Source organism: Rhinolophus sinicus, chromosome 17 (genome assembly GCF_057876585.1).
Source record: "Rhinolophus sinicus isolate RSI-liver-muscle chromosome 17, RSI-T2T, whole genome shotgun sequence".
NCBI classification, from domain to species: domain Eukaryota; kingdom Metazoa; phylum Chordata; class Mammalia; order Chiroptera; family Rhinolophidae; genus Rhinolophus; species Rhinolophus sinicus.
Window position 1 is genome coordinate 18,855,343 of NC_142517.1, and position 25,855 is coordinate 18,881,197.

The window sequence follows — 25,855 nt, forward strand, 5'->3', positions numbered from 1 at the left end:
CATGTTTCTGTGTGGATATTAACTCACTACCTAAGCACTAATTTTCTGTAAAATTTATCATATTTGATAATATAGTGTTTCAAAAACCAGTGCACTCTATTCATAAACTACCTGTTTTTTTAATCCTTACATAGTTTAATATTTTATTTAACTATTTTTCTATGTGGACGCATAATCTTCTCCAAACAGATTATTCAGACTTGGAGAGGAGAAAAAATAAATTTAATTTTTAATTTACCTAAAGTGGAGATTTTATTGTTGCTCCCAGTACAGTGGTAGCTGTTTTCATATGAGATTTTGCTAGATATAGTAAGTGAGCCCTTTAAGAGTGAAAGACAACAAGATATTCAAAACCCTTTTTGGCATATGTCGTAACATTCCTAGATGCTATATTCTCCTACAAGTGAGGTAGGTACACTTGTCTTCTGCTTATTCTTCCTTCATTCTGCTCACAGTAACACACTTTCAAATATCAACTGATCTATGGAAAATCTAGGTATACATCTATCCAGCATTCATTTAAATAAATACCCTAAGTGAAAAGAGGTGGAGCAGGCAGTGCTTTTTCAGCTGGACTCCTAAACTACAATGGTCAGCTCCTATAAAATCAGACATCTGGATTATCTAAAGATTTCTGAGGTTACATGTTTTTTTAAACACATTACTGCATTTATGCTTCAAAAAACTTCATTGAGTGCCTACTAAATTAGTGCAGAACTAGAGGGATTTCCTGATATGTACTAAAATAGAATTAGTAAAAAGTAACATAAATCTTTTGGCTTATTATATATCTCTTTAAGTCCATTTTTACTTATGAGGCACAAGTTCCTAAAATGTAATGCCATTCATTGGATTCCAACAAACACAGCAAAGGAACAAAAGGATAGGATTTTCATATTAACAAAGGCATATAGTTAAGAGCTTCACCAGAATTATAGTGATCTCCTCACATTATATAAGTCACACTCCAAGGTAATCCATACTTTAAAAAGAAAATACACACTGATTTGAAAACCAACTACCATCTCTTGAAATTTCACTTAATTTCTTGTTCTGTTACATTAGACAAGCTGATTTCCAAAATAACCTGTTACTATAGACTTAGAAATTATCTTAAATTGGTACATTTATTTTTTGTGATATTTTTCTAGGATCCGCCAAAAAAACAAAGAATAGGAAAGTGTAGTAAAAAGAGCAAAAATATAGAAATGAGACTAGGGTTGCAACTAGTTGACAAAATAATTTAAAAAAAAAATAAGAAATTTTAATAAGCCTTAGAGCTATAATAGTGGGGATAATGAAAATAAAGTGTCATCACAGTATTTCCCTAGTATAGACAAACCTGGAGCCTTTATATTTCTTGATATAACTAACCCAAAGTCAAGAAAGAAAATAGCATCGCCAACTCTGTAGAGCTGTGTAGAGAAATGTCTGATTATTTATAAGACTTTATATCCTGTATGGTGAATACTGGACCTATTAAACAACCTAAATTAGGTTAAAATTTGTCTTGGACTTCTTAAACTAAATGGGGAGTCAGGCATACACGTATACATACCATATTTATATATTTTGGATATTTAGAAAAAATAATTCCAAATATCTATTTTTATATATTTGAAATAACATGACTCTTATATCACCTCTGTAGGTATCATCACAAGTAGAAAAAAAAAAAAAACACAGAAAAAAGAAAAGGTAAAGTTTGATTCAATCATTATAAAATTCATTATTAAAGAGAGCAATGCTGAAACCCTTGATATTAGCAATCTGAGCCCAATGTCACGCTACTTCAACGGCTCTAAATACCACACTTCTCTTTTCTGTCATGACCTTGGGTCTCCTGTATTTATGGTGCCTGGTGTTCATCCCTGAATTGATAGATTCATTTAACTGTATTTCATATTTATCTCCCCTATTTGAAACAAATATTTGAACTTCTGAGGTTTCCAATATCTAGTCAATACCCCATTTAACTGCATTTGTTAGAAAAGAGAAAATCATTGAAATGACATCAACAAGGATGATGAAAAATACTATTTTCCATTAATTCAAAAACTGGTAAAAAAAAAGAATCAAACAACAAACTCAAGAGCAACTTTGTTTGGACTTATTTTCTTCCTCCCTTTTAAAAAATTAGATCTCCGTTTTGACCCAACACCTCCTAGATTTTAGCAAGTATCTTTACCGGTTAAATGTTTAATATTGCCTACATTCATGAACTATGATACATAAAAATAGTTGTAAATGTAAATGCATGTTTACATTTTAAAAGTGTTTTTTTAAATTGTTGTTTTGTGATAAAATCTCTTCATTAAGTCCTAAGGTTAGTATCATTTTCATTCTTCTCGTTTTAAATGTGCATTTCACTATGACCAGAACTCAACAAGTTTTTAGTTTAATTTCATTCCTTTCTTATTTATTTATTATTCATCTAGTAAATTACCGTTTTGGTCATTCCTTTACTTCTCTAAGTCAAATTAAAATCTTTCTTGACTGATGTTGAAATGAATGAAAGGAAGATAATTATTAACAATATTCTTTTTGTCTCTGATAGGTGACATTGACTTTTGCTCAGTTTTGGGGAAACTAATATATTCTTTTTTTCAGTATTCTCTTCTTCCGTAATTCATTTGTTTTCCTTAGTTTACCATTCGTTTTTTTTTTTTTGTTTTGTTGTTATAATCATTGTTTTTATTGTTATGGTTACTTGAAGAATATTTTAGACATCTTCACCTTCATTGAAATAAAAAATAGGACAGAAACTTGCAAAAGGTTATGACAGAATGAATCAAAGGATCCTCCCTAAAATAGACTATTGCGTTTACGTTCTAATGTTTTATTCTGTCATATCTTGGTTCTCTTTGGGACAGCTCATAGAATTAATGAGATAAAGAAAGCATTTACATCATTCAGCTTTCTGACAAAGCACACTTACTGGCAACATTTTAAGTTCATTCAAGTTCATATTCAGATATTTGACTGCTTACTGAACTAGCTGAATGAAAACTGTGTGGGTACAACATGTAGCCTCATGTATTTTTCAACAGACAAGTTAAATAAAAAGTACGTAATGCTAGTGATATCTGTGATGGTTGTGAAAAGAGCATTGTAATCAATGAAGAAAAATGGCAAAGTGTCTTTTATAAGCGACTTCATCTTGGGAAAGGACTCTTACAATTTTAAATAAAATATCTTTAAAAATACATTAAAATCAAAATTGAGTTATTAATATAATGAGAAAAGTATTTAATTATATAAAATTACATCAGTTTATAAAAGCTTTGTGAGTCTGAGGGATTTTTAGGATCACACAGAAGTAATTTGCTGTGTTTTAAATGAACATGTGTTGAGTTCATTGAGGCTCTTTGTTTATCTAGAAAGAATTTATAAAAGTTCATGTTGGAAATTAATGCTTATGTGGAAGTCCATTTTATATGATTTTCTATCGTTTTTGTTCCTTGATAATACTATTTGTCATATCTACATATTAATTTAGGAGTTAGAAAATTTCAGTATCACAAGCAAAATTTACCAATAATATTTCAACGTTACTCAAATATACCAGTAAAGCCTTGCATTGCTAGTTATGTTTCATTTGTGTATGTTATTTATCTAAGTGTCACTCCTCAGACTACTTTCAGTACTTTTTAACAAGGTGGGTATGTTTTTCTGTGTTTTCAAGTTAAATGATAGTGATATAGAAATTTTATTGCTTACAACAAAATTTGTTTTCATATAACCTTCCTTTTTGGGAGACTGAAGATTTTATTTTACATCACTTATTCCTTACGACTGTGTCTCGGTTCTCTAGTCATTTTGATTGTTCTGTCAAAAAGTTCCGTTACATGTATAATAAATTGTTTTTCGATATAAACTCAATGGCAATCCAAAATTTTACTCCAAATCACTTCTCCCGGTGAAGAGGTATTATTTAGGAGAAGGTGTTGAGTATTGAGGGAGGCAACATTGATAAACCAGGCTTCTTTTTTTAATACTAAACATGATTTTGGGCAAGAAAAAGTAGCTAATTGAAGACATTTGGTTTAGTAATGGGAAGGGAATTGTAAACATGTATATCATGTAAACATCATTTATAATTGTAAAACTATACTTTTTTGACTGTCTTTTCTAATTTATACTTGCTAATAAAGGCAGAATTATAGATTATATATTTTTTCAAAAAATCCTCTAGTCTTTGATATTATGAAAAATGATTTTTGCCCAAGTTGGTAAAAAATATGTAATCATCCTTTAATTTATTACAATGTTGTTAAACAACTCTAGTGAGTATTTGTGAAGATGAAATAAGAAAAAGGCAAAATGCTTTCTTCTCTGGGGGCTCATAATATATTGGGAGGGGTGAGTATGACATGTAATTTAAAAACAGAAAGCAGTGTAATTGATTACTTTCCTAGTAAAAAAATAATGTGACCTGAGCAGATAGGTGGGAGAAGCATCTAAGTAAGTTGTTAGTGGTCAAAGAAGATTTGGTGGAGAAGATAACGTCTGAGATGGTGTTGAAGAAGAAGAAAGAGCTTTCCATGTGATAAGAGGAGTCCATTACAGTCAGAACATGGTGTGAGTGAAGATGGAGACATATTAAAATATATATTCTGAAATTAGCAGACATATATATATATATATATATATATATATATATATATATATATATTAGAGATAAGATATTGGGTGATTGGGAGGGATGGGGTTAATTGATAAATGATGTTAAAGAGGATAGACCTTGAAAATGAATAAACAAACATAAATCAACCAAAAATAAATATAGACTAACATCACCACTCACAAAACCTAAGAGGAATGATCTTTACACAAAAGATGATAGGGAGCTATTAGAGATAAACAGGAAAGGGGAAGGTGTTGCAATGGCTAGTAGGGAGCTCGCGGAGGCATATGGGTTGTCTATCCAGTCTTCCCTGTCTTCTGTCTCATGTCCATTTCCAAGATGCATACAGACATGTAACCCTTGCTTGATGTTTGGGTTGAAGAAGGAAGTAATTAGTCAGACTCTAACTTTTATACGTGATTAGTGATTGAATTAACATTAGGTCATTAATGCCCATTAATATATTTTAAAAATATACATGGTGTCAAATAATACTATAAATTGATATGATATATAGGTATTTATAATTATATATAATTATTCTATACACTTTTAAATGCAATGACATTTCAAGTGATCCATCAATTTCACCATTTTTTTAAAATATCTACTCAATTCCTCCAAAGGTTTCAATATCTATTTTTTTAAAACCAATTCCCTGTAAAAAGTAAACAATCTGAAATATAGTTATTATTCTTCTATGGGAATGTTGATAGAAACATGACAAACTCTGAGTATGATTTAAAGTAATATATTTTAATATAAGAATGGGAATTGAAGAAACTAAGCTGTGTTAATTTTGAAAAGAAAATTAGCTGAAAAATGAATAGATAACAACAATCCTGATAAACGTTTCAAATAACTGAAAACTTTAGAAATACGTATTTTTAAATGTTGTGACAAATCTTGTTACTAAAAATGAAGAAACATTGTGAAATACCTAAAATCTTTGCACAACAGAATATCTATGCTCTTCTCTACTCTGATATTTTAAATTGATAAGTATGTTAGAACAGAGACCATTTGCCACAAAACCTCTCTGAACTGGGATAAAGAGATATAAAATATTTCATACGTCATAGTTATCTATTCAAACTGCTACTTTGAAGTTTATTCTTACATCACTAACTCTATACGGTCTCATTATGTAGTTAAACTCTATGTATGTTTTCAGTTTGCTTTGGTAGGGGTAACTTAGTTATTTTCCATAAGATAATGAAGGTTTTTATTGGCTAGTAAGAAAAGGAACTTCTAAAATATATAATGAATATGATCAAAATAGATATTGACCACTGTTAAATAATTAAATAATTTAAATTTCAGTTCTTTGGTTCAACCATTACCTGACCAATTTCATTTTTCTGTTAATATTAAAATGCTGTCCCATCTATAGAAAATATAAAATACGTTTTCTTGGCATAAACGGAAAATACTATTTTTTAAAAGACTATATTATAAAACAATCATCCCCATATAAGATTAAACTACAATCGATGTTTTGCAAATTGCTTGATGAAATTCCAAACGGTTTAATCTATTTATTATAAAATTCATAAATATACATACCTTCAAAGTCTCTAAATGTATAAGACAATAAATGAAAAATGTGAACAAATATATGGATGCAATCATTATTGAGTATTGAGTCAATACTCAATATTGTATTGAGTCTTAGAGACTTCAATTTCTTCATTTTGGTTATATTAAAAAAAATCAAGCTATATTATTAAAACTAAACATTCCAAACATGTCGAGCCATTTATAATCAATATTTGTTGGTCAATTTTCAAGAGCATCAGGGAGTTTTGTAACTCTCAATATAACATACATACCTAGTTTTCAGCCTTTGTGAAATTAGATACATTAGCAAACAATGGCAAATTGAAGTTTGTTTTTAATGGATTCTTCAAAACAGAAATGCTAGTGTGAAGAGATGAATTTTACTTTAGTTTTAACCGTATTTAAACAGAAAATAAATCTATATTTTAATAAGATGCTTCAATATTTTTATATTTTTCTTTGTAATAACTGAGAAATCAGTAAAGAAGCAAACATGATCCATTATGCAAATGACGTGTTGAAGCTGTTTGATTTCTTAAAATGATAATGATGCTGAAATATTTAGTTTTTTTAGACAGTAAGTAAAAATATTATTTTATATAATAGGAAAAAAGAAACCTATTTCACCCACCATGTAAATAAGTCATTTTATAAGGCATTTTCAGAAAATGTGTAGAAATCAAAAAGTGATAAAATTTAATTTAATATTTTTTAAGACTATAAACTCAGAGTTTACTACACTGATCATGGCGAAGCACCTGTATATACATACTGAATTGAGAAAGATAATAACCGACTAACAGAAGTACCTGATTAGTGGATGGAATTGTGGTTGGTTAATACATTGCGTTTATTTTGCTACATAGTTTTCTCTATTGGCCAATCAAGAAGAAATCAAAGGAACTAGATCAAAGACATAATGCTATATACATATAGAATAGAGATTTAGCTATGTCGTCTTTGATTCTGTAATCTTATAAAAACAAAGAAGAAAACTGAGATTTCAAGTTGCTTTACTATGTCAATGACTAATTACTTGGCATCTCTGATCTTCAGTTTCTTGATACAATAAAGCAATGGTGTTTAATTAGAATAGATTTTCTTAAATCTCTTTAGCTTCTTCACAGTGGCTCAAACAATAAAGTAATGAAAAAGTACTGTAACAGTGACAGTCACTGTAAAAATGTTAAAAAATCCCAGACACTTCCCATCAGAATCATTTCATAGTCATGTGGCATCAAGAAAAAATAAAAATAAAAAAAAAAACAAGAACAAAGAAAAAAAAACACCTTATCTTTCTCTCTCTCCCTGATGTACAAAACTTCTACAACTATTGTATCAATTGAAAGAAGTTCAAACATTAAAACAAAATATAGACATTATATTCAAATTTTCATTTTGAAATGCATTCAAGATGTTTTAATGGGTGGTATATACATTAAGATATATATTTGGAAATGGGCTGTTCTAGAATAAGAAAGATTAAGTGAGCCTTAAAATAACACAAATCTTAACATTGAACATTTTATCTTCTGAAATTTCTACACTATTTCATTTTTAATGCAACACTTGACGGTGCTTTTATGAGTTATATATTCACATCTAAGGTAGAAATTGTATTTTTTTTTTACTTTATAAAAACTAATTGAGTAATTTACATATTAAATAATTATTTCAATCCAGGTCCAGTGCTAAAAGAAACAAACGAAATAATATAATGTTCTATTAAGAGCACTGGATTGGGGTTCTAATTGTGGCTCTTTACTATAAAAAATTATTCTACTTCTTTAGGCCTCACTATTGTCAATCGAATTATAGGATAAATAATTCAGAGGGATTTTATGAAGAGTGACTATTTCACTTAACCCATTCTGCATAGTGTGTGACACAGTACATGTTAAAAAATAAAATGTATTCTGTTTTGTATTTTTGTTATTATTTGCAAACTCCCAAAGTAATTTTTGCTTCATACCTTGGCTGTGGATAAGCGAAGAAGCTTAATGATTTTCTACTTTATTCTCATGGTGCTGAAACTGAGTTAAAATACTATATTAAACAAGTAATTGGAGAAAAATCACTCTAAGCATTTATGTCTGCTTTTATAAACACTTGCCTAGCAATGAAGACTACTCAACAACCCTTGCATTATGGACCTTATTAGCTGTATCCAAGCGTTTTATTGTTATCATATAACTATTCTGGGCTCCCACTAGTAATAAAATTTCTAAGAAGACCATAGAACTAGGTTAACATGGAAGTAACAGTATTTGTTATTGTTTCTAAATTATTTTTACAATATGAGTCTGCTGATGATCTGTTATTTTATCCAAGAGAGCAATCACTCAGTAATTATACATTTATTACACTGAAATACAGGATTTGACCAAGTTAGAAATGAAACACACACAAGGACAGAAAAAGTTCATACCAGTAATAAAGAAAACACATATAACAAAGCTTTTCCTCAGTTTTCTTTATTACAACAATGGAGACACAGAAATACAGAAAATAAAATGACATTTAATATACTATGACACTCATGCATAGGATTACACATAGTGCTGAATATTACGTTGGTGGTTTTAAATAATAGATGATATTGAACACAATAAGTTTATAACATACATTTTTTTAAGCAAACTATGATGAAAACAAATGCAATTAAAATAATCAGATATATTCACTTTAAAACAAATGTTATACATAAAATCAATGTAAGATGTGAGATAAAAATATTCTTGAAAGAAGTTCATGAATTGTGGATGTTATTTAAAACAATAATTTTTAATTGCTTGCTTTTAGAAAAAAAAAGATTAGCTGGAAGATCTATTTCATAGTGACTATATAGTACATGCCTAGAATTTTTTAGAAATATGGCAGATTTTCTTTTAAATGATGCTACTTCTTAATATTATGCAATGCTTGCAATGTGTAACTATATATTTTTATCACTTACAATGGAATTACTGAATTTAACTTGAACATACACAAATTAAGAAATTTTGCAATATACCTAAGCTTAATACAACCAACATTAGATTAGTTCACATTTACTATAAAATTTAGTTCCACTTGAATGAACAGGTCTTTAAAAAGTAGGTAAAATAAAAATACCAACGAAGACATGAGGATACCAGTTACAGTTCTGGTAATCTCAGACATACTAACAGAACTCTTGAATATATGTTATGTGCTTTCCTTGGCTTTTTTTTTTTTTTTTTTTTAATTTCAATTTTGTATAATTGTAGCTAAAACTGATGTAACAGAACACTCTTTTGGTAACATTTAGGAACAGATATTTTAGGGTTTGAAAACAGTTAATAACCACTTGGGAGGGGAGAATACTACCAGAGTTCTTTCTCTGGTTCATAATCTTAGATTAACAAAATGAAAGCTACAATATTTGGAAAATAAAGCATTGATATTAAACTCACATCTCTGTTTTATATCAGAGCAATTCAATTAGATTTAAAGATACCAAATGATTTGCCTAACACAAAAATTGAGATGTTACTTAAATACTTTTATAATCTTGATGTTTTATCAACTTCTTAATTATAATAAACTGAAAACAGAGAATACTACATCTTTATATTTAAAAGTTAAAAATGTGAACCCTAGAATATTACTCCAATTTAGATGGTAATTTAGAGGAGAACATGTTAATAAGATGTTAGAAAAATGTTTTTCTTTAATTAAGACCTAAAACTTACTCTGATAATACCTTCTGATTCTAATCACTATTAATAATCAAGTATTAACAGTTATTAAATAATATTCTTTATTTTAAATCACATAGTCATCTAATTTGGAAGTTTCAATTTATATTAAAATCAGTTCAAGGGCTATTTGTAGAATATTTGTATCTCCAATTATTTGAAATATATAAATTTGAGCAACCCACTCAATACATCAGTCTTGGTAAAGGTTTTATGACATACATCTATACCACAAATACAGTGATTTTAAAATTTATCCTTGATTAACTGAAAAGGAATAGAAAAATTCATTCTATTTATTCATGGCCAGAAAACAGAGAAAGGGAGGGACAGGTTGGCAATGTTAGAAAGAAAAAAAAATGGAAAGGGAATGAAAGAACCAGAGATTTAAACCATAATAAAATGCACAAAATGATACATTTAGGAATAAATTTAATGATCCTATATCTTTATTCAAGTGTAGTCAGACAATTGGTAAGGACTAAAAAAAATTATAAATTATAATATTTGATTTAGATTATTTTAAGTTCTTAAATCTGCTGATAAATCCAAAACCAGAGGTTGAAATTTTCTTTATATGACTACAGATTTTTATTAACTACTATAAACTGAAAATATTATACATAATATCAGCTAATTATTCTTGAAATCTAGACCAAAACATACTGAAATATTGTATTAGTGATATAAATATCCATCTTGAAACACTGAAATCATTTTTAATTTTTAATTCTATTTCTCCATTATTAGTGTACGTATACCATACTAAAAAAAAAAAAAAAAAAAAAGCCTTCATGTATCTGATAGAATTGGGGGGATCCAAAAGTACATGGCTTAATTCTATCTCGCCACTATAAATTGTTGAATAAAAATGAATAATCATAAATCCAACAATCCAAACTTAAAAATATTGTGAATTTTGCTTATTTTAGTTTTAACTTAAATTAAATACAATAAATGGGCAATCTTATATAGAAAATATTTGAATTAAATTATGATGGTTTCCAAATGGACCCAAATTGTATAGCCCCTGAACTACTTGAATACTTGTAATTTTAATTATTTTTTAAAAGAATTGAATATTTAAAAAGTGAAATTTGCAATGAAATTATTTGAGCAATTACATGTTTTATACACACACACATATATATATATAACTGAAGTTATATATATATGTATATATATATATAATGTGAATCCAATGTCTAGAATCTATATTTATATATATTTACACATTTAAAAACATTAAACACAAGATACTTTAGGTTAAATAAAAAAGCAAATGCATTTTAAGAAAAATAAAACAAGCAATTAAAAATTTGAAACTTGTCCATGTCTACCAGTATGAATGTATATACAGAGGGTGCCAAAAAATATATATATAAACATTTTAAGAAAGGAGAAAACTATTAAAATTGTAAACTCAATATATACTAATAACAAAAGATGAATACAAGTCATGTTTGACTGCTACAATTACAAGAGGAGCACATAGTGGTTACCATCAGCGTCCAGACACTTCTGATTATGACCAACTATGGTTTGAGCAACATTGACCAACGTGTCCGCTTCTATAACTTTTTTTGGTACCCCTTGTATGTGCAATTGCATAATGTTTTTGGAAAGAATATGAATGTACAGTTCATACAATATACTTATTGTCAGTGAACAACAGTATTAGGAGAGGATCAAAACTAGCAATTTCCTTAAAATTTTCCCATGTAAGAAAATTTGCATTGGAAAGAATTTACTGCTACCTCCTAGGTATATTCTGTTAGCATATCTGAAACATGGTACTGGTGGGCCTCATAATTATTTGTAAAATAATTATTGAGTTTGGATAAAGGTAGAGAGACCAGTGAGATTGAATAATAAATGGAGAAAAGACACACATGGAAAGAGTTGGAAACATTAAGAGGAAATATTCAGGTTTATATAAAAAACTTATCTTGATACTCCACATACAGATAATGGTAATCACTCATAAGACATCAACCTAGCTTTGTAACAGGTATAATAATAAAACAAACTTTTGAAATGGTTCAACAATTAAAGATATGATATACACATAATAGACAAATACACATATTTCTGATTAGATATAGTGATTAACACATAACTCACTTTACATACAAGTTCATATTTATACATTTCCAATGCAAAATTTTATTTAAAAATCAATTGGATGAAAAAAAAATCATTAGATGATACTACAGAGAGACAAAGTAAGTTGTATTTTATGACGTGCTTACCAACAATCACATTTATGTAGACCTGTAAACATGTATTAATTTGACAAAAACTGTCAGATTCTATGGATGCATATGACAAAAATAAAGTTCAGGTTTGAAAAAGATAACTCAATAACACATATTATTAAGATTTCTTTTTATACTCAGAGAAGATACTTTACAAGTTCTAAGGTCTCATTTCTTGAAACGCGATAGTTGCCTTGTTTACAGTTTTGTGGTTTTCAATTTTTTATAGAAGTAAGGCAAAGCACAGAACCTATTATTTTAATATGTCTGAGAATATTTTTAAAGAATATTTGCATAACCTAGAGCTGTAAAATCAGTATCCATCTAAGAATAAAATTTGGCCAAATGATGGCTTATTAATTTCAGGATTAACACTTGATCCATACTGAGATGTTAAATGAACAATGCATTACAATGGAAATAATTCTACTGAGATAAAGTTTTAACTTGAGTTTCTTTTCTGAACTGTCAAAATGTCAGTCTAGCTGTCATGCATACCTAGCTTCGAGTGTTCTTCATATCACTGTTGGTGACTTTGAGTTATAGAATAGAAAATGTCAAAAAAAAAAAAAATCAACTCTGTTATCTTATAAAGACATATTCCATGTTCTTCACAAAAGTATTTTGTAATCATATACTAAGTCAAGATAATTTCTACACGATTTTCTTGTGGAATATTTATAACTTATAGGAAAGATCCAGTCGAGTTATAATGAATGAAAAAGATTGTTCCTGGAAATGTTATTAGAACTCCTTTATTTCCCCAAGCACTTTCTACAGATTAGTATTCAACATATCTACATATGTTATTCAAACTCAGACATTGTGGACTATAATATGATTTATAACTAATTATTTACTAAAAGACCATTGACTATGGTGGTTTTAAAAACAGCATATTGTTGATAAATAGGTTAGATTCCCATAATGCATGGATTAGGAAATTCCTTTGTCTCAACATGAGAGAGGTAAAAGTGTGTTTAATCTGTGGATGGGTCACTTGTATATCCTATAGCTCTGTTGCTGCGTCAGAACAAAGAAGGGCAGCAGTGAACAGCAAAGAATTTAGAAAAGATAAATTAAAGAAAACAGACTATTAAAGACAAGTTTATCTAGGTTCAAACCTTACATGATAGGATCTGTTTGTATTCTTTAAAGAGAAACAGAGAATGGTTTCATGCAACAAAATAGTTTTTGATGAATGAACCTCAAAGTCCAAACCCAATAATTTGATTTACCATATAAGTTATGGTCATTCTTGTGACTATATATAAATCTGATTGCTTCCTAATTGTCCTGAATAGTAATGAGAATCACTTGCTAGGGTGTAGTTGGCAGTGAAAAACACAAAATACCCTGTTCTTATTTTATAATGAATGAAAATGAAAAAGTGAAAATCATGTCACGCTACTCTCTCAAACCCAGATTCCTATAAAAGCTTTCCTAAAATATTTACTTCTCTTTCTGATCCTTGCAAAATAACAACTCTTAGGTGGCCAAGAAAATACAATAAATATGTATGTTATTAGAACATGAATACTTGATGCCAGCTCAAAACACAATACAAGTTCAGTGAACAGGGTGCAACTTTTAAAAATATATTCAAATTTAATCATTTACTGTGGGACAATGACACAGTGATATTTTCACTTAATGAAAAAAAAGTCTGGATTTTTTTCATTAATGTTCAAATTTAAAAGAAGAAACTGTTTCACTTCTATTCCTTATGAAATTTAAGATCAAAAAAAGGAAAATAGGCAACACAATAAGGATACACATGTAATGTAATAGAAATTATCAGGTCTATGTTTTATATAAATGGTAAATACCATGAAATATTATAAAATTATTTAAGTAGAAACTTACTTTTAAAAGTGTAACAATATGAAAGATCCACAATTGTACATAATAAAATTGCTATTTATACAAAGTATGGCCATGGATATTGAGTTATATTTGCAGAATAAACAAATGAAAAAAGATTAGATTTACTAAATGCTAAAGTTCCAAGTAAAGTAACATGATAACAAGGTCAAATTTAGAAATTAAAGGAAACCTTAGAATGAAGCAGGTTATGCAGTGAACTGGTACCTAAGAAGAAATGATACTGATTCAATTCCTTTCAGTGGTTTTCTGAAAAATTATCTACTTTTAGGTTGACAATATGGGAAAAGGGAAAATAGGCTAATTGTTTATGGGTACATGCATGATTAGTTGGACCTTAGAAAATATTTTATTATAATTTCAGATTAGCCTTATAAATGTGCGGGGCATAAAAAGAAATATGTTATGATACAACAATAACATTAAAACATGCAAGACAAACTTATGGCTATAATGAAAGAAAACCCAGCAGCATTCAGCTGCCATGACTGGCTTCCATTTTCGCCTTTATTCGCTTCACAGCATTTATCTGCATGATGAAAATTGTTTTTGAAAATAGAATAAGAATAAAATAATTAAGGAAAAAAGAGCAGAGTTAAAAATATGAAAATAAAGGAAAAGAAAAAAGTGACAGTAGGAAAGAAAAAAAAAGAGAAAATAATTAATTCAAGATTTACACAAACCATTACCAATTATTTTGATAAAAGACAAAGAATGACAAACGTGTCTAAAACATTTCTAAACAGTTGCAACATACTAAAAACATAACTGAGGCTCAAGATTAATGATGTTTATCTCATGTAACTCGAGCATTGGTCCTACCATTGATTATTTAAATGTGAACATCTTAACTATTCTATAATGAATATACAATTTATAGGAGAAAAGTCACCAACTATTCCACTGTGCTACTGGCCAATTCAAACTGTACTTTAAATATGAGCTTATCATATTTTGCCATGTTTACTGATAGTTTTTTTTGCTACTATAATTTCTTAGAAGACATATTTAATAAAGTAGGTATATATTTAATCATGAATGCACTACCAACAAATATAAGTGAAAATTACATATTCACACAATGAAAATTTGGAACTTAGAAGAAAGGAGCATTAATCCAATTAACAGAAGCCCATTTGGACATATGTCATTGATCCTTATTGAAAATAATTTTGAGAACAAAGATAACAAAAATAATTTATAGACTCACTTTTTTCATCATGTGCTAAAGCAAAGAAACATTGTTTTGCATTTGGGATTTATATTCAGATTTGGCTGAGATTTCCTATATATTTATAATGAAGTTTTCCACAAATTTCTGAATTTCAATTTCACTGCTGTTTTAGAATTTCTCTAATTTATATTCTAAAAAAGATAATAAACTTAACCTTAAGAAAACATTTTAGTGTTAGCCATGCACTTGAATGTTGTGTTTTCTGTTCATGTTGAATTATTCATGTAAAATTATTAGAGATGAAAGGGTATAAGTGCTGCTTGGAACTAGAGTGAATGTCATCAACATCATTTTATTCTACATTTCATTAAAGCCCCTGAAAATACAAATTAACTGAAAACATTTAGCAATTTACTTATTGGTGGTGAGTTACATCGTTTTTTGTCTGCTTGTTAAATTAGAAGAACTCTCATGGATGTATTACGTGCTTGATTTCACACAGTATAATTATTTTACCATCGGATCTTAAGAATGCATGAATGGAATTATTTGTCACTAAATTATATTGATAGTCAATGTTAAATTGGATATATCTTCAATTCATAGTAACAAGAGAAGATAAAGTAAGCAATTACTAAAAGATACTAAAGTTTTTCTTTGGTTAAAACAAACAATATTAAATGTGTTGTAAGTCAAAAGAAATGGTGAAAAATGTTTTTCAAACTAAATTTATTTACAAGGACTTTTTGAAACATTAGAGTATATGCAATCCACCAAGTTAGTAGTATTTTTAGTCATTAAAATAGAAAACAAATCAATAAATGCCATTTTAACAGCTTCTAGTTCTACAGATAGTTTTTAGTCATTTTAATAAGAATTAATTTGTCATAACTATCTTATAGTCTCATTGTTTCTAAAATTAAATGAGATTGAATTAAGCTATTGAACTTTCCTAAAGGGAACATGATCATGAATTTGCACTCTCTATTTCTAAGAATATCAAGAAACACATCTTTCATAATAAATATATCTTTAGTTAAAATGAGAGAATATTAATCACAAAACTTTTTAAATCAGAATCATATACTAATGAAGTAATATAGTATCCACTGAGATACATATATAGAAAACTCACATTATCAATAGAATATATGAAAGGAAAATGAACATGTTTTAAAAAAATAGTTCTTCAGTCCAACAAATAAATGTACTCTAGATTTATCCTATTGCTTACAAAATGTTAAATATACCTGAATGCTCATAAGTATTTTTTTTAATTCAAAAGTCTATAAACTTTACTTGAACAGTCTATAATGCATGGTATAGAAACAAAACAAAACAAAAAAGAAACAGAAAAAAACACACTAAATTAACTTTTAAAATCTGTACCTTCTCAAATTCAATAAAAAGACAATATCTGCTCATTTATTATAACTTATTTTAGATATAAGTTTCAATTGGTCATACATATTTAAAAATGGACTAAGAAACTGTATAAGAGTAATTATGATGAAAGCATATAAAGATCATTTTTTCTTATTTTGCCAATACATATTTTTAATTCCATAGAGTATTGTGGCTTTATAGGCTCCCCTATTCACCATCATCCATCACAGCCTTTAAGCTTGGTCTCAAGAAACCTTCTAGAGCTAAATCAAACAATTCTTGGACTATATGGGCACGTCTTTGATGTGGCTTCCCATGAGGCCTAAGTAGTCAGTGGATTCAGTACGGTAAATTTGACATTAGGCTGTGGCATTTTTATAGATACAATAAATACTTTATATATATATTTTTTTTTTCCCATTTCCAGTAAGCTGCTCTGGCTTTGTATCAGCTGCACAGTTTAGGGGGGATGAATTCTGTCTCCTACCTTCTCAGAAAGCTTTGTCTTTATTTCTGTATGTCCGCCTTCCCCTTCGCTGTTTTACCTATGTCTTCAGCTGTGAGACACGTTCTAACCTTTTTCATCAAAAAAGTCCTTATAACATTGAAAGTTGTTTTTTTTTCCCTCTGCTCACCTTCATAGCGAGGCTTCTTGAAAGCATTAAATAAACACAGAGTCTAAACCTCCTAACTTCACATACATTCTTGAGCCCATTCATTCCTCCTTAATTTCTCTCCCAACCACTTCAGTAAAGCTGGATGTAATAAGGACACTTCACATTTTTTTTTTTTTTATTAAGTTTCATTGATCTCTCAGCAGCATTTGAAGTGTCAAATGCAATTTCTACTTCTCTGTCTTGAAATGTGACTCTCTCTTAACTTCCCCAATACTAAAGTGTTATGTTTTTCCAAGAACTCTATACCTTAGTCTCATTGGAGGGGTGGTGGTGGTGATGTTTTCTCTTCCTGTATGATATTACAGTTTCTTAGGACACAGTTCTGAAGAACCCTCTGTACCTCGGGAACTCAAGAAGCACTCCTAGAACATCTGGGCTGTGCCAATCACCCTTCAAATTACCGGGGGAAGCATCAGTGAGTATTGTAGTCGTCAATTCCTTTTCACACAGCTTAGGCTTTAACTTTTTGTGTGCTTTTGTCCTTACCCCCAGCTTCAAATATCATTCACCTGGTAAAGTTGACAACATCCTAATATATGTTTCCAGACCATGGATTTTTCATCTCCATGCACACATATCTAACTACTATTTGACATTTCAAACTTAATAAATACCCCACTGATCTTATGTTAACCCTCATTCTCTAAATCCCACATTCTTCATCCTGAGAAATGATGCCAATGACATTCTAGTTCTCCAAACAAGACACTCAAAAATCATCAATGTCTACTGAATCCAATCTGTTACACAAGTGGGTTAATCTGCATCTACAGTGTGTCTGGAACATATTCATCATTTCCTTTTTCTACTCCTATCATTTTTTCAAGCATTCTTATTCACCCATATCCTGCTTTTACCCATATGAGCAAGAGTAATCTGTCTATAATGCCTATCTATTCATATCACTTCTCTGCTGCAAATACTTTCTTACTGGTTTTAGGATTTGTTATAAAAATATTTACATGGTTTTCAAAATATCTTCGATCGTCTGGGTTGCAGGTCCCTCTCTATCCTTATCTTTGTTCACACACCTCCAGGTTCTTTTCTAGCCATGCTCTTCCCAGTTCCTAAAACGGACTGATTTCTTCTTCCTCTCAGACATTTCTTCCATATAAGACACTACTTTGGTACAGCCACTATGAAAAACAGTATGGAGGTTCCTCAACAAATTAAGACTATAATTATCATATGACTCAGCAACACTCTTTTGAGTACCTACCCCAAATATCTGAAAACATTTATCTGTAAACATATATGTACCCCTATGTTCATTGCAGCATTATTCACGGTGATCAAGACATATACAGATATAGATATATATAGATATAGATCTAGATATATACTCATATATATATAATTTTTCATTTACTTATTTATCTTTTTGTCACTATATATATTTATATATATAATTTTTCATTTACTTATTTACCTTTTTGTGACTACTTTTTGTTGGTTTTTATTAATAACAATTGCCTATAAAAACAGCAGGGACTCTGGGAGTATAACATAACGTAACCTGCCTGATATTAACTTTTCTTACAGTTTGTGTTTTATCTATAAAATGTTATTAGAATGTTGCCTTCTCCTTCATAAAACATTATTTTTTTTTATCCTGATAAAAATAATTATTTCCTCCAAATATGAGTTAAAGATTTAGGAGGATGTAGTGCACCGTTGCAATCTTCCTTTGACGATACTGACTTAGATTAAGAATCATATTTATATCATATTCTTGATGTCTATATAAAGGATAATTACTACAAACATAATACATTATAATTTTAGAGGCAGTTATTGATTTTTCAAACTCTTAGGGGTAATGAACTTGATAGTGCATTCAACCATTCTTCTTATTTAGGTGTACCACCCTGTAAGGGGATTAGGTTTGTCATGACTTAAAAGTAGCCTGACCTTGGATAAATCCTTTAAACTCTCAAAATCATATCTGTAAAATGAGGATAACTCTTTGTTGTTCAACTCAGATTCAAGAATAAAATGAGATAATAAATGCAGAACTACTTTGTGAATTTTTAAAAAGGCCATTACAATATAAGATATCCATGTTATTTTTAGATGCTCCCACCTTCCTAATTTCAAATTATAATTGGAAGTACTTATTAATATTAGCAATTCAAAGCCATAATATCAAGTACTTTTAAGCCACATAACAAATAGTAATTATGTTTTAATAGAAACATTATTGTATAAATCTGCTGTCAATTTTACAAAACTGATGTACAATATGTCAAAATCGTAAGAGTGAGATTCATATCAATTTGAAATTACAAGAGGGTTAAATAACATGACTGAATTGACAAAGTTTATTTTTTCTAGTCTCAAAAATGTTAACAATATTGATACTCTATTATAATATGACTTAATTAGGCCATGATTATGAATATGCTGTTCTCATTTCTTTACACACACACACACACACACACACACACACACACACACATATATATTTATATAAAGAGTATATATATTATATATGTATATATTATATATTATACATATATATAAAGTTTACCAGTAAATATTAAATTAAATTAAAAATATTAAATATGATATTTAAAAAAACAATAAATGTTAAAATAAGTCCAAGATGACAACTCACTAACAGTTAAATACGACTATGCATCAAGATAACTTCTTTCATCTTTACCTCTATGGCATGTATCTGAACACTATTTTCATATCCCTGCAGTGGACTTTTGTAATAGCAGTAGCACGGAATGACATCAACACTATTACTTAATAAAGGTAGAATCCACCCTGTGCTGGGAACACCGATGCACAATGTCCTGCAACGTTGAGTCTCCTTGGAACTCTATTTACAGTTCTTTCTGGGTTTACCTCTGTGGCTGTTTCTGCCTCACTGTGTAATTGATTTTATGTTTGAAAAATCAACTTGCTTGGACAGAAATGATAGGGCTTGTCATTATTTTTGGCCACATCTTCCCAGAAGTGGAGGATCAACCCCCAAGTGTTTGGAAGAGAACTTGTCTCTTTGCAAAGTTTCTGGTCTCAACAGAAGGTTCTCATGTTGCTATTCAATGGTCACTTTTACCTTCCATCCTCGCCTTCTGCTTATTCTCTTCCCACTACTTTAACCAGTAAAGTTATCAAAATGTATTTATAAATTAACCAATTCACCATGGCAGGAGCAATTAAGAAATCTCGAGTAACACAGGTTATTGATTACTAGAATCTAGAATTTACGCTTGTTCTTATAAAATTATGTTTTCAAAATGAAGAATCCATTCAGAGAAGTTATAAGAATGATACCACGTTCATTTTCAGCCTAAGAAAGCATATAGTTTTGCTTACCTTTAATAATGTTGGGCTTTGGTGGCATGCTGAATTCATAGACTGTTGGTTCTGAATAGCCCAATCTGTTGGCAGCTGTAATTTGAACTTCATACCCCATGGTCCACTGTAGATGCTCCAAAATAATGTGGTCTTTATTTCCTTGCACTTTTTTCTCTAGCCATTGGTCTTCTTTATCTTTCTGTAAAGGCAATAAAAACGTTTTTTGTAAATATCCATATATTAAATTTGTGATTAAAAAAATAATTTATCTTCAGATGGAATAGGTGGTTTTAAAAATATGAAGAAAAGGGATAAATGTTGCTATATCAGTGAAGTCATTTCTAAGCTATTTCTATTAAAAATATAAATGTTTTTTATATTTGCTAAAGAGTGATTTCATAATTAATCTTTGATGATGCAGTAATTGATAATTCACCTCCATTAAGATTTTTTTTAAATATTCACATATATAAGTTTGCTACTTGGTCACTTTGTTGATTATTAATAATCATATGAACAGTAAAAATGAAACAGGACATACAGAAAAAGCCTAATGTATCCATTCAAATAATTGCAGTGACTATTGATTGAGATTGAGGGGGGGAAAATTCATGTGTCCTGCAAATAAAATGTGGATATGTTTCATAGATTTAAATTACCACTAGCATTTTTTATCACTATGATATTTTAGACTCATAATGAAACAAAATACAGGAAAATTATTACCAGTTATGGAGGTAATTAGCATAAGAAAATAAGAAATCATACCCTATCCTTGAACATTCTACACTTAAATCCTATCTGAATCTTTTCTAAAATAAGTATCTTAAACCATATATTGGAATTGCATTTTACTTGAAAAATACTGACTAAAATTAACAAAGAAAAATAAGTAGATATAATTTTACGAGTTAAACTATCCTAAACAATGTGAACATTTGGCTGTGCCATATGTTAACCATTTAAACATAGGTAAGTCTTAACGTCTCTGCTTTATTTCCCTCATTTCTATTGCAGAAATGATGGGAGCAGCTGCCTCTGTCAGTTTTCATGAGGGAAGAATGAGGAAAAGGTATCACAGGGTCTTGGGAATCGTAATTACTTAACAAAAACAGCTATTTTCAAGGATAAACTATTTCCATAATAACTATATGGAAATGAAATTATATTTTCTCTGGAGTCACGTATGTAATAATTTTTCACTAAAATTTCAAATCTCAATTTCCCAGAGGTATAATTATAAATGAATTGTATCCTGGTAATAGAGATAGGTAGGTAGATAGATAGATAGATAGATAGATAGATAGATAGATAGATAGATAGATAGATGATAGATAGATAGATAGATAGATAGACAGATAGAGAGATCTTTTTAAACCTCAGAGCTCAGCCTAGTATTACCTTATGTTTAAGCCAATATTTTATGATTGTTTGATGATAGAGTAACGATGTTTTTTGAATTTATGAAAATTAAGGATTTTCTAAAATCAAATTCTGGAAGTTAACTTATAATTGCATTAAACTGATGGTACTACAAACATAAGGTTTCCTTCAGAAGAAGACGAGACATAGTTTTGATACCATACTCTGATTCTCTTTTCTTATTTAATTATTTTTGGTTACATAGAAGTTTTATTACAAAGGAAACTAGTTGGCCTCTTATTTCATCTAAAACTGAAGATATCACCTTCCTAATGAAGTCATGGGTTTTGCACAAGTACTTAAAGTTATACAAACAAGAGGCATTTCCTCTGCATTTTGAAACTTATAAATATATTAATTTGTTAGACTGGACTGTTGTAAGGTGTGTAAGGTACTATGAGGTAGGTGTACTGAAGAAGCTATTGGAAAACTGCACAAAGAGTTTGTAATATGTCTAAGTTGTAAATTATTAGTGAAGTTAAGAAAGGAACCTAGTAGGTGCACTTTTGAAATGTTTACGGGAGTTGTACCAGACAGCCACCATTTTCCTAACACTCCCGTCCTTCATTAGGTTCTTCATCAATCATTCATGCAGCTCTTTATAGGGTAGTGAGGCTGCTATAAAACTATGAACACAATAGTGAATAACCATGTGCAATACCCTCATCTTGGAGTTTATAAACCAGCACAGAAGAAAGACATAAGTTCTTTGAAAAACCAGAGGGTGCTTTGGGAGCATGTAACAGAAAGACCCAATAGAGTGCAAGGGCCAGGAAGGTGTCCTCAAGCGAAGTGATATCACCGTTATGGAAACAAACTCCATGGCCATTCTTCTTTTCATTCATCCAAACCTAGTTAATAAAAAGGTGTGATTCCTTCACAGAAATTTAGAACCAAAAATAAGTACAATGATGGAAAACCCAGAAAGATGCACAGCCATTGAGAGGTGTAAAGACAGATAACAGTAGGCTTATTGTTTTAAGTAAGTATAAAAACACTTCATAGGTATTGATCAAAAAATAAAACTTAAAAAAATCTCCATCCAGAAGTAGATTTAGATAATATATGATATGATATCATGTATATGTATGTATGTATACAGAGGGTGCCAACAAATGTATACATATTTTAAGAAAGGAAAATGGTATTAAAATTGTAATACTCAATATATACCAACAGCAAAAGATGAATACAAGTCACATTTGACTTCTGCAATTACAAGAGGTGCTCAGAGTGGTTACCATCAGCGTCCAGACACTTCTGATTATGGCGAACTACTGCTTGAGCAACGTTGACCAAAGCGTCCACTTGTATATATTTTTTGGCACCCCCAGTGTGTGTACACACACACACACACACACACACACACACACACACACACACACACACATAAATACATACACAGAATAAAATACACATAGCACATAAACATTTGATATGTTGTATACTGTGGATACACACATATACAAGGAAGAAGGCAGGAAGCCAAAGGGATAGTGAAGAACAAGAGCTGCACAAAACAGTAGAGCACTGCTCCTGTAGCCTTCCCCTCACCCCAACAATTCAGTAAGTTCTATGCAATTAAGAAATTCTTGGTGAGAGTAAATATTTTTGTGGAAATCCAGAGTTGCGTTTGCTTTGGATCTAGTGGAGATGGGAATGAAAGAGCCAGGAAATAAACCAACAGCTGGGGTCTGCATTACCTCAGGATACAATCTCTTCTTCAGAGGAATGGAGAGGCTTCATGTTCTTCAGGTAATCTTCCAAAAATACTATTTCTGAGAATTGAGCATTTGCAATAAAACTTCCTGACAAGCACAGGACATGCAGATATTCTCTTGTAAAATACCACTCACTGAACTCTTACTTGTTGAAACTCTTAGCATGATAAATTAAAAACCCCTCCATCATTTTAGATAGTTGTAGTGATGGCATAAGGAACCAAAGGGAATTATAATATTTCCCCCATTTAAATCAATTTCATTTTCCATTCAACATTAGACAAGGAGGCTTTTTAATCCCCTAATTGCTATTCCTAGGGAATAGGAAAAAATTAAAGTGGGTGTTACCAAATACTCCCCTAGACATCAAAATCTCAATAATGCATTTGCAGAGTGCCTAATTTACAGAATTTAAATGCCTGGGGAACGATTTAAGATAATCTAGTTGCGAAAGCGTTCCCCTAGGTATCTTAATGAGATGATTTGCTGAATAGGGCTATTATTAATAAGCCAATTAAATGTTGAAGGGCAGCCTCTGAAAGAAAAATGGTCATTTTGCTTTGATATAGCTTATCTTAAGCAATCCTTTCTGTCACAAAATAGATAGCAGGGCCATGTATATGACAGTCAAGGGTACTCAGTACTTTTTTCCTAAGAATACAATATCAGCATATAGGGGGAAAAATTGCTATCAGCTGGAAAAGGGATTGAGTAGAGGACAGATGGAGGGGGTCTTGTTTTTTTCCTATTTATAGAGGGCTCCTAGACTGCTTTTACTCATAATATTGTTTACCTTACTGCTTAGAGTTTCAGATGTTAATCTAAAGAAAGGAATTTACTGGTAACTAGCTTTTTAACTTTGCATTGAGAAAAAGCCTATATTAATTTAACCTACAGATTTCATTTGTTCTAAAGAAGAAAAACAACATAAATCACTCGTAACATCATTAAATCCTCACCTAATAAAGTCATAATTAAGGCAAAAAAGTAAGTAACCCATGAACTTTCTTTTCAAAGCCTTATGGAATATATGGTCAACATCATTTGAAACAAAAAGTGAATAATTATTAAAAGAGAGAACAATGGACGAGGTAAGCTCATACTACTAGATGAATGCGAAGGTTCTTGTGTTAGGAATTAAGGCAGTTCCTGGTTCCTGGATTCCTGGTAGCATGGTTTAACTATTCACTACCTAAACGACCTTACAGAAGGCCTGTAGCTCATCATCTGTAGCTCTGTTTGCTACTCTGAATATGAGGAAAATATTTAGCAATCTGGATAATGTACACATACACACATTTTCCACTGTAATTTGGAGAGACGGAGGTTTAGTGGAGTTTCAAATTCTAATCTTTTTTTTTTTCCTATTATCATTGCTGATTCAAATTGCCTTTGTTTCATGTAAATTTTTGTAAACTGGGCTCTACTTAATCTATTCCTAGTGTCCATCACCCACATACTTCTTTAGGAAAAAAAAGTCTAACTTTTCCAATTCAGAACATTCTGTCTTCTCACAACATACAAAAATTTACACAGTGCAAGTTTTTTCCCCCACTGTATTCATTATTTCTTGTATTTAATAATTTAGTTATAGGACTATTTATAACTGCACAACATTAACTTATTTATTGATTGATTCATTAATGTATTGATTTAGTCAGAGAACAAATGGTGTATTTGGTAATATTGATAAAAAGATGAATAAAACTCATCTTCTTAAATAGCAGCAAAGAAAGAATTATCAAAAAGCCTACAGCACTTTAATGTCTATAGCTATTCATAGTTTGAAAACATTTCAAAACTTAAACTGATAGCTTATTAAATAGAGTCCAATCTACACACCTAAATTATCTAGAAAAGAAGTTCACTCGGCAACAAAAACTCAATTTTACTTAATTTGTTATTTTAAAACCCTTTTCAAAATCCCATTTTCTTTTCCCTTGCCAGTGAGTACAACCTCCCTGAGCCCAAATAGCTTAAGAAGGTCAAGTAAGAAGTAGAATCATATGCTAGAGCACTGTTACAAGTCTCGAGAGTAACTTCTTCCCAATTGATTTCAAGCTACTAATTTTCTTTTAGCCCTTTATAGTGCAGGACACTTATTTAATGTGTCAA

At 30.0% G+C, this 25,855-nt stretch overlaps 1 protein-coding gene across 2 annotated transcripts in view; it reads right to left on the minus strand.

Annotated features, from left to right (window-relative positions):
• Window positions 1–25,855, minus strand: part of NCAM2 (neural cell adhesion molecule 2) — a 446,058-nt gene that overhangs the window by 19,387 nt on the left and 400,816 nt on the right. Inside the window, exons 15-16 of one of the 2 annotated variants that reach the window (XM_088794500.1) lie at window positions 20,616–20,796; window positions 14,326–14,577 (exon numbers count right to left, since the gene is read on the minus strand). In XM_088794500.1, coding sequence (XP_088650626.1) covers window positions 14,471–14,577; window positions 20,616–20,796 — 288 coding nt within the window. In that variant the 3' untranslated portion in view covers window positions 14,326–14,470. Of the gene's footprint in view, window positions 1–14,325; window positions 14,578–20,615; window positions 20,797–25,855 lie in introns of those variants that run through there. The other variant, XM_088794499.1, reaches the window with a different exon arrangement.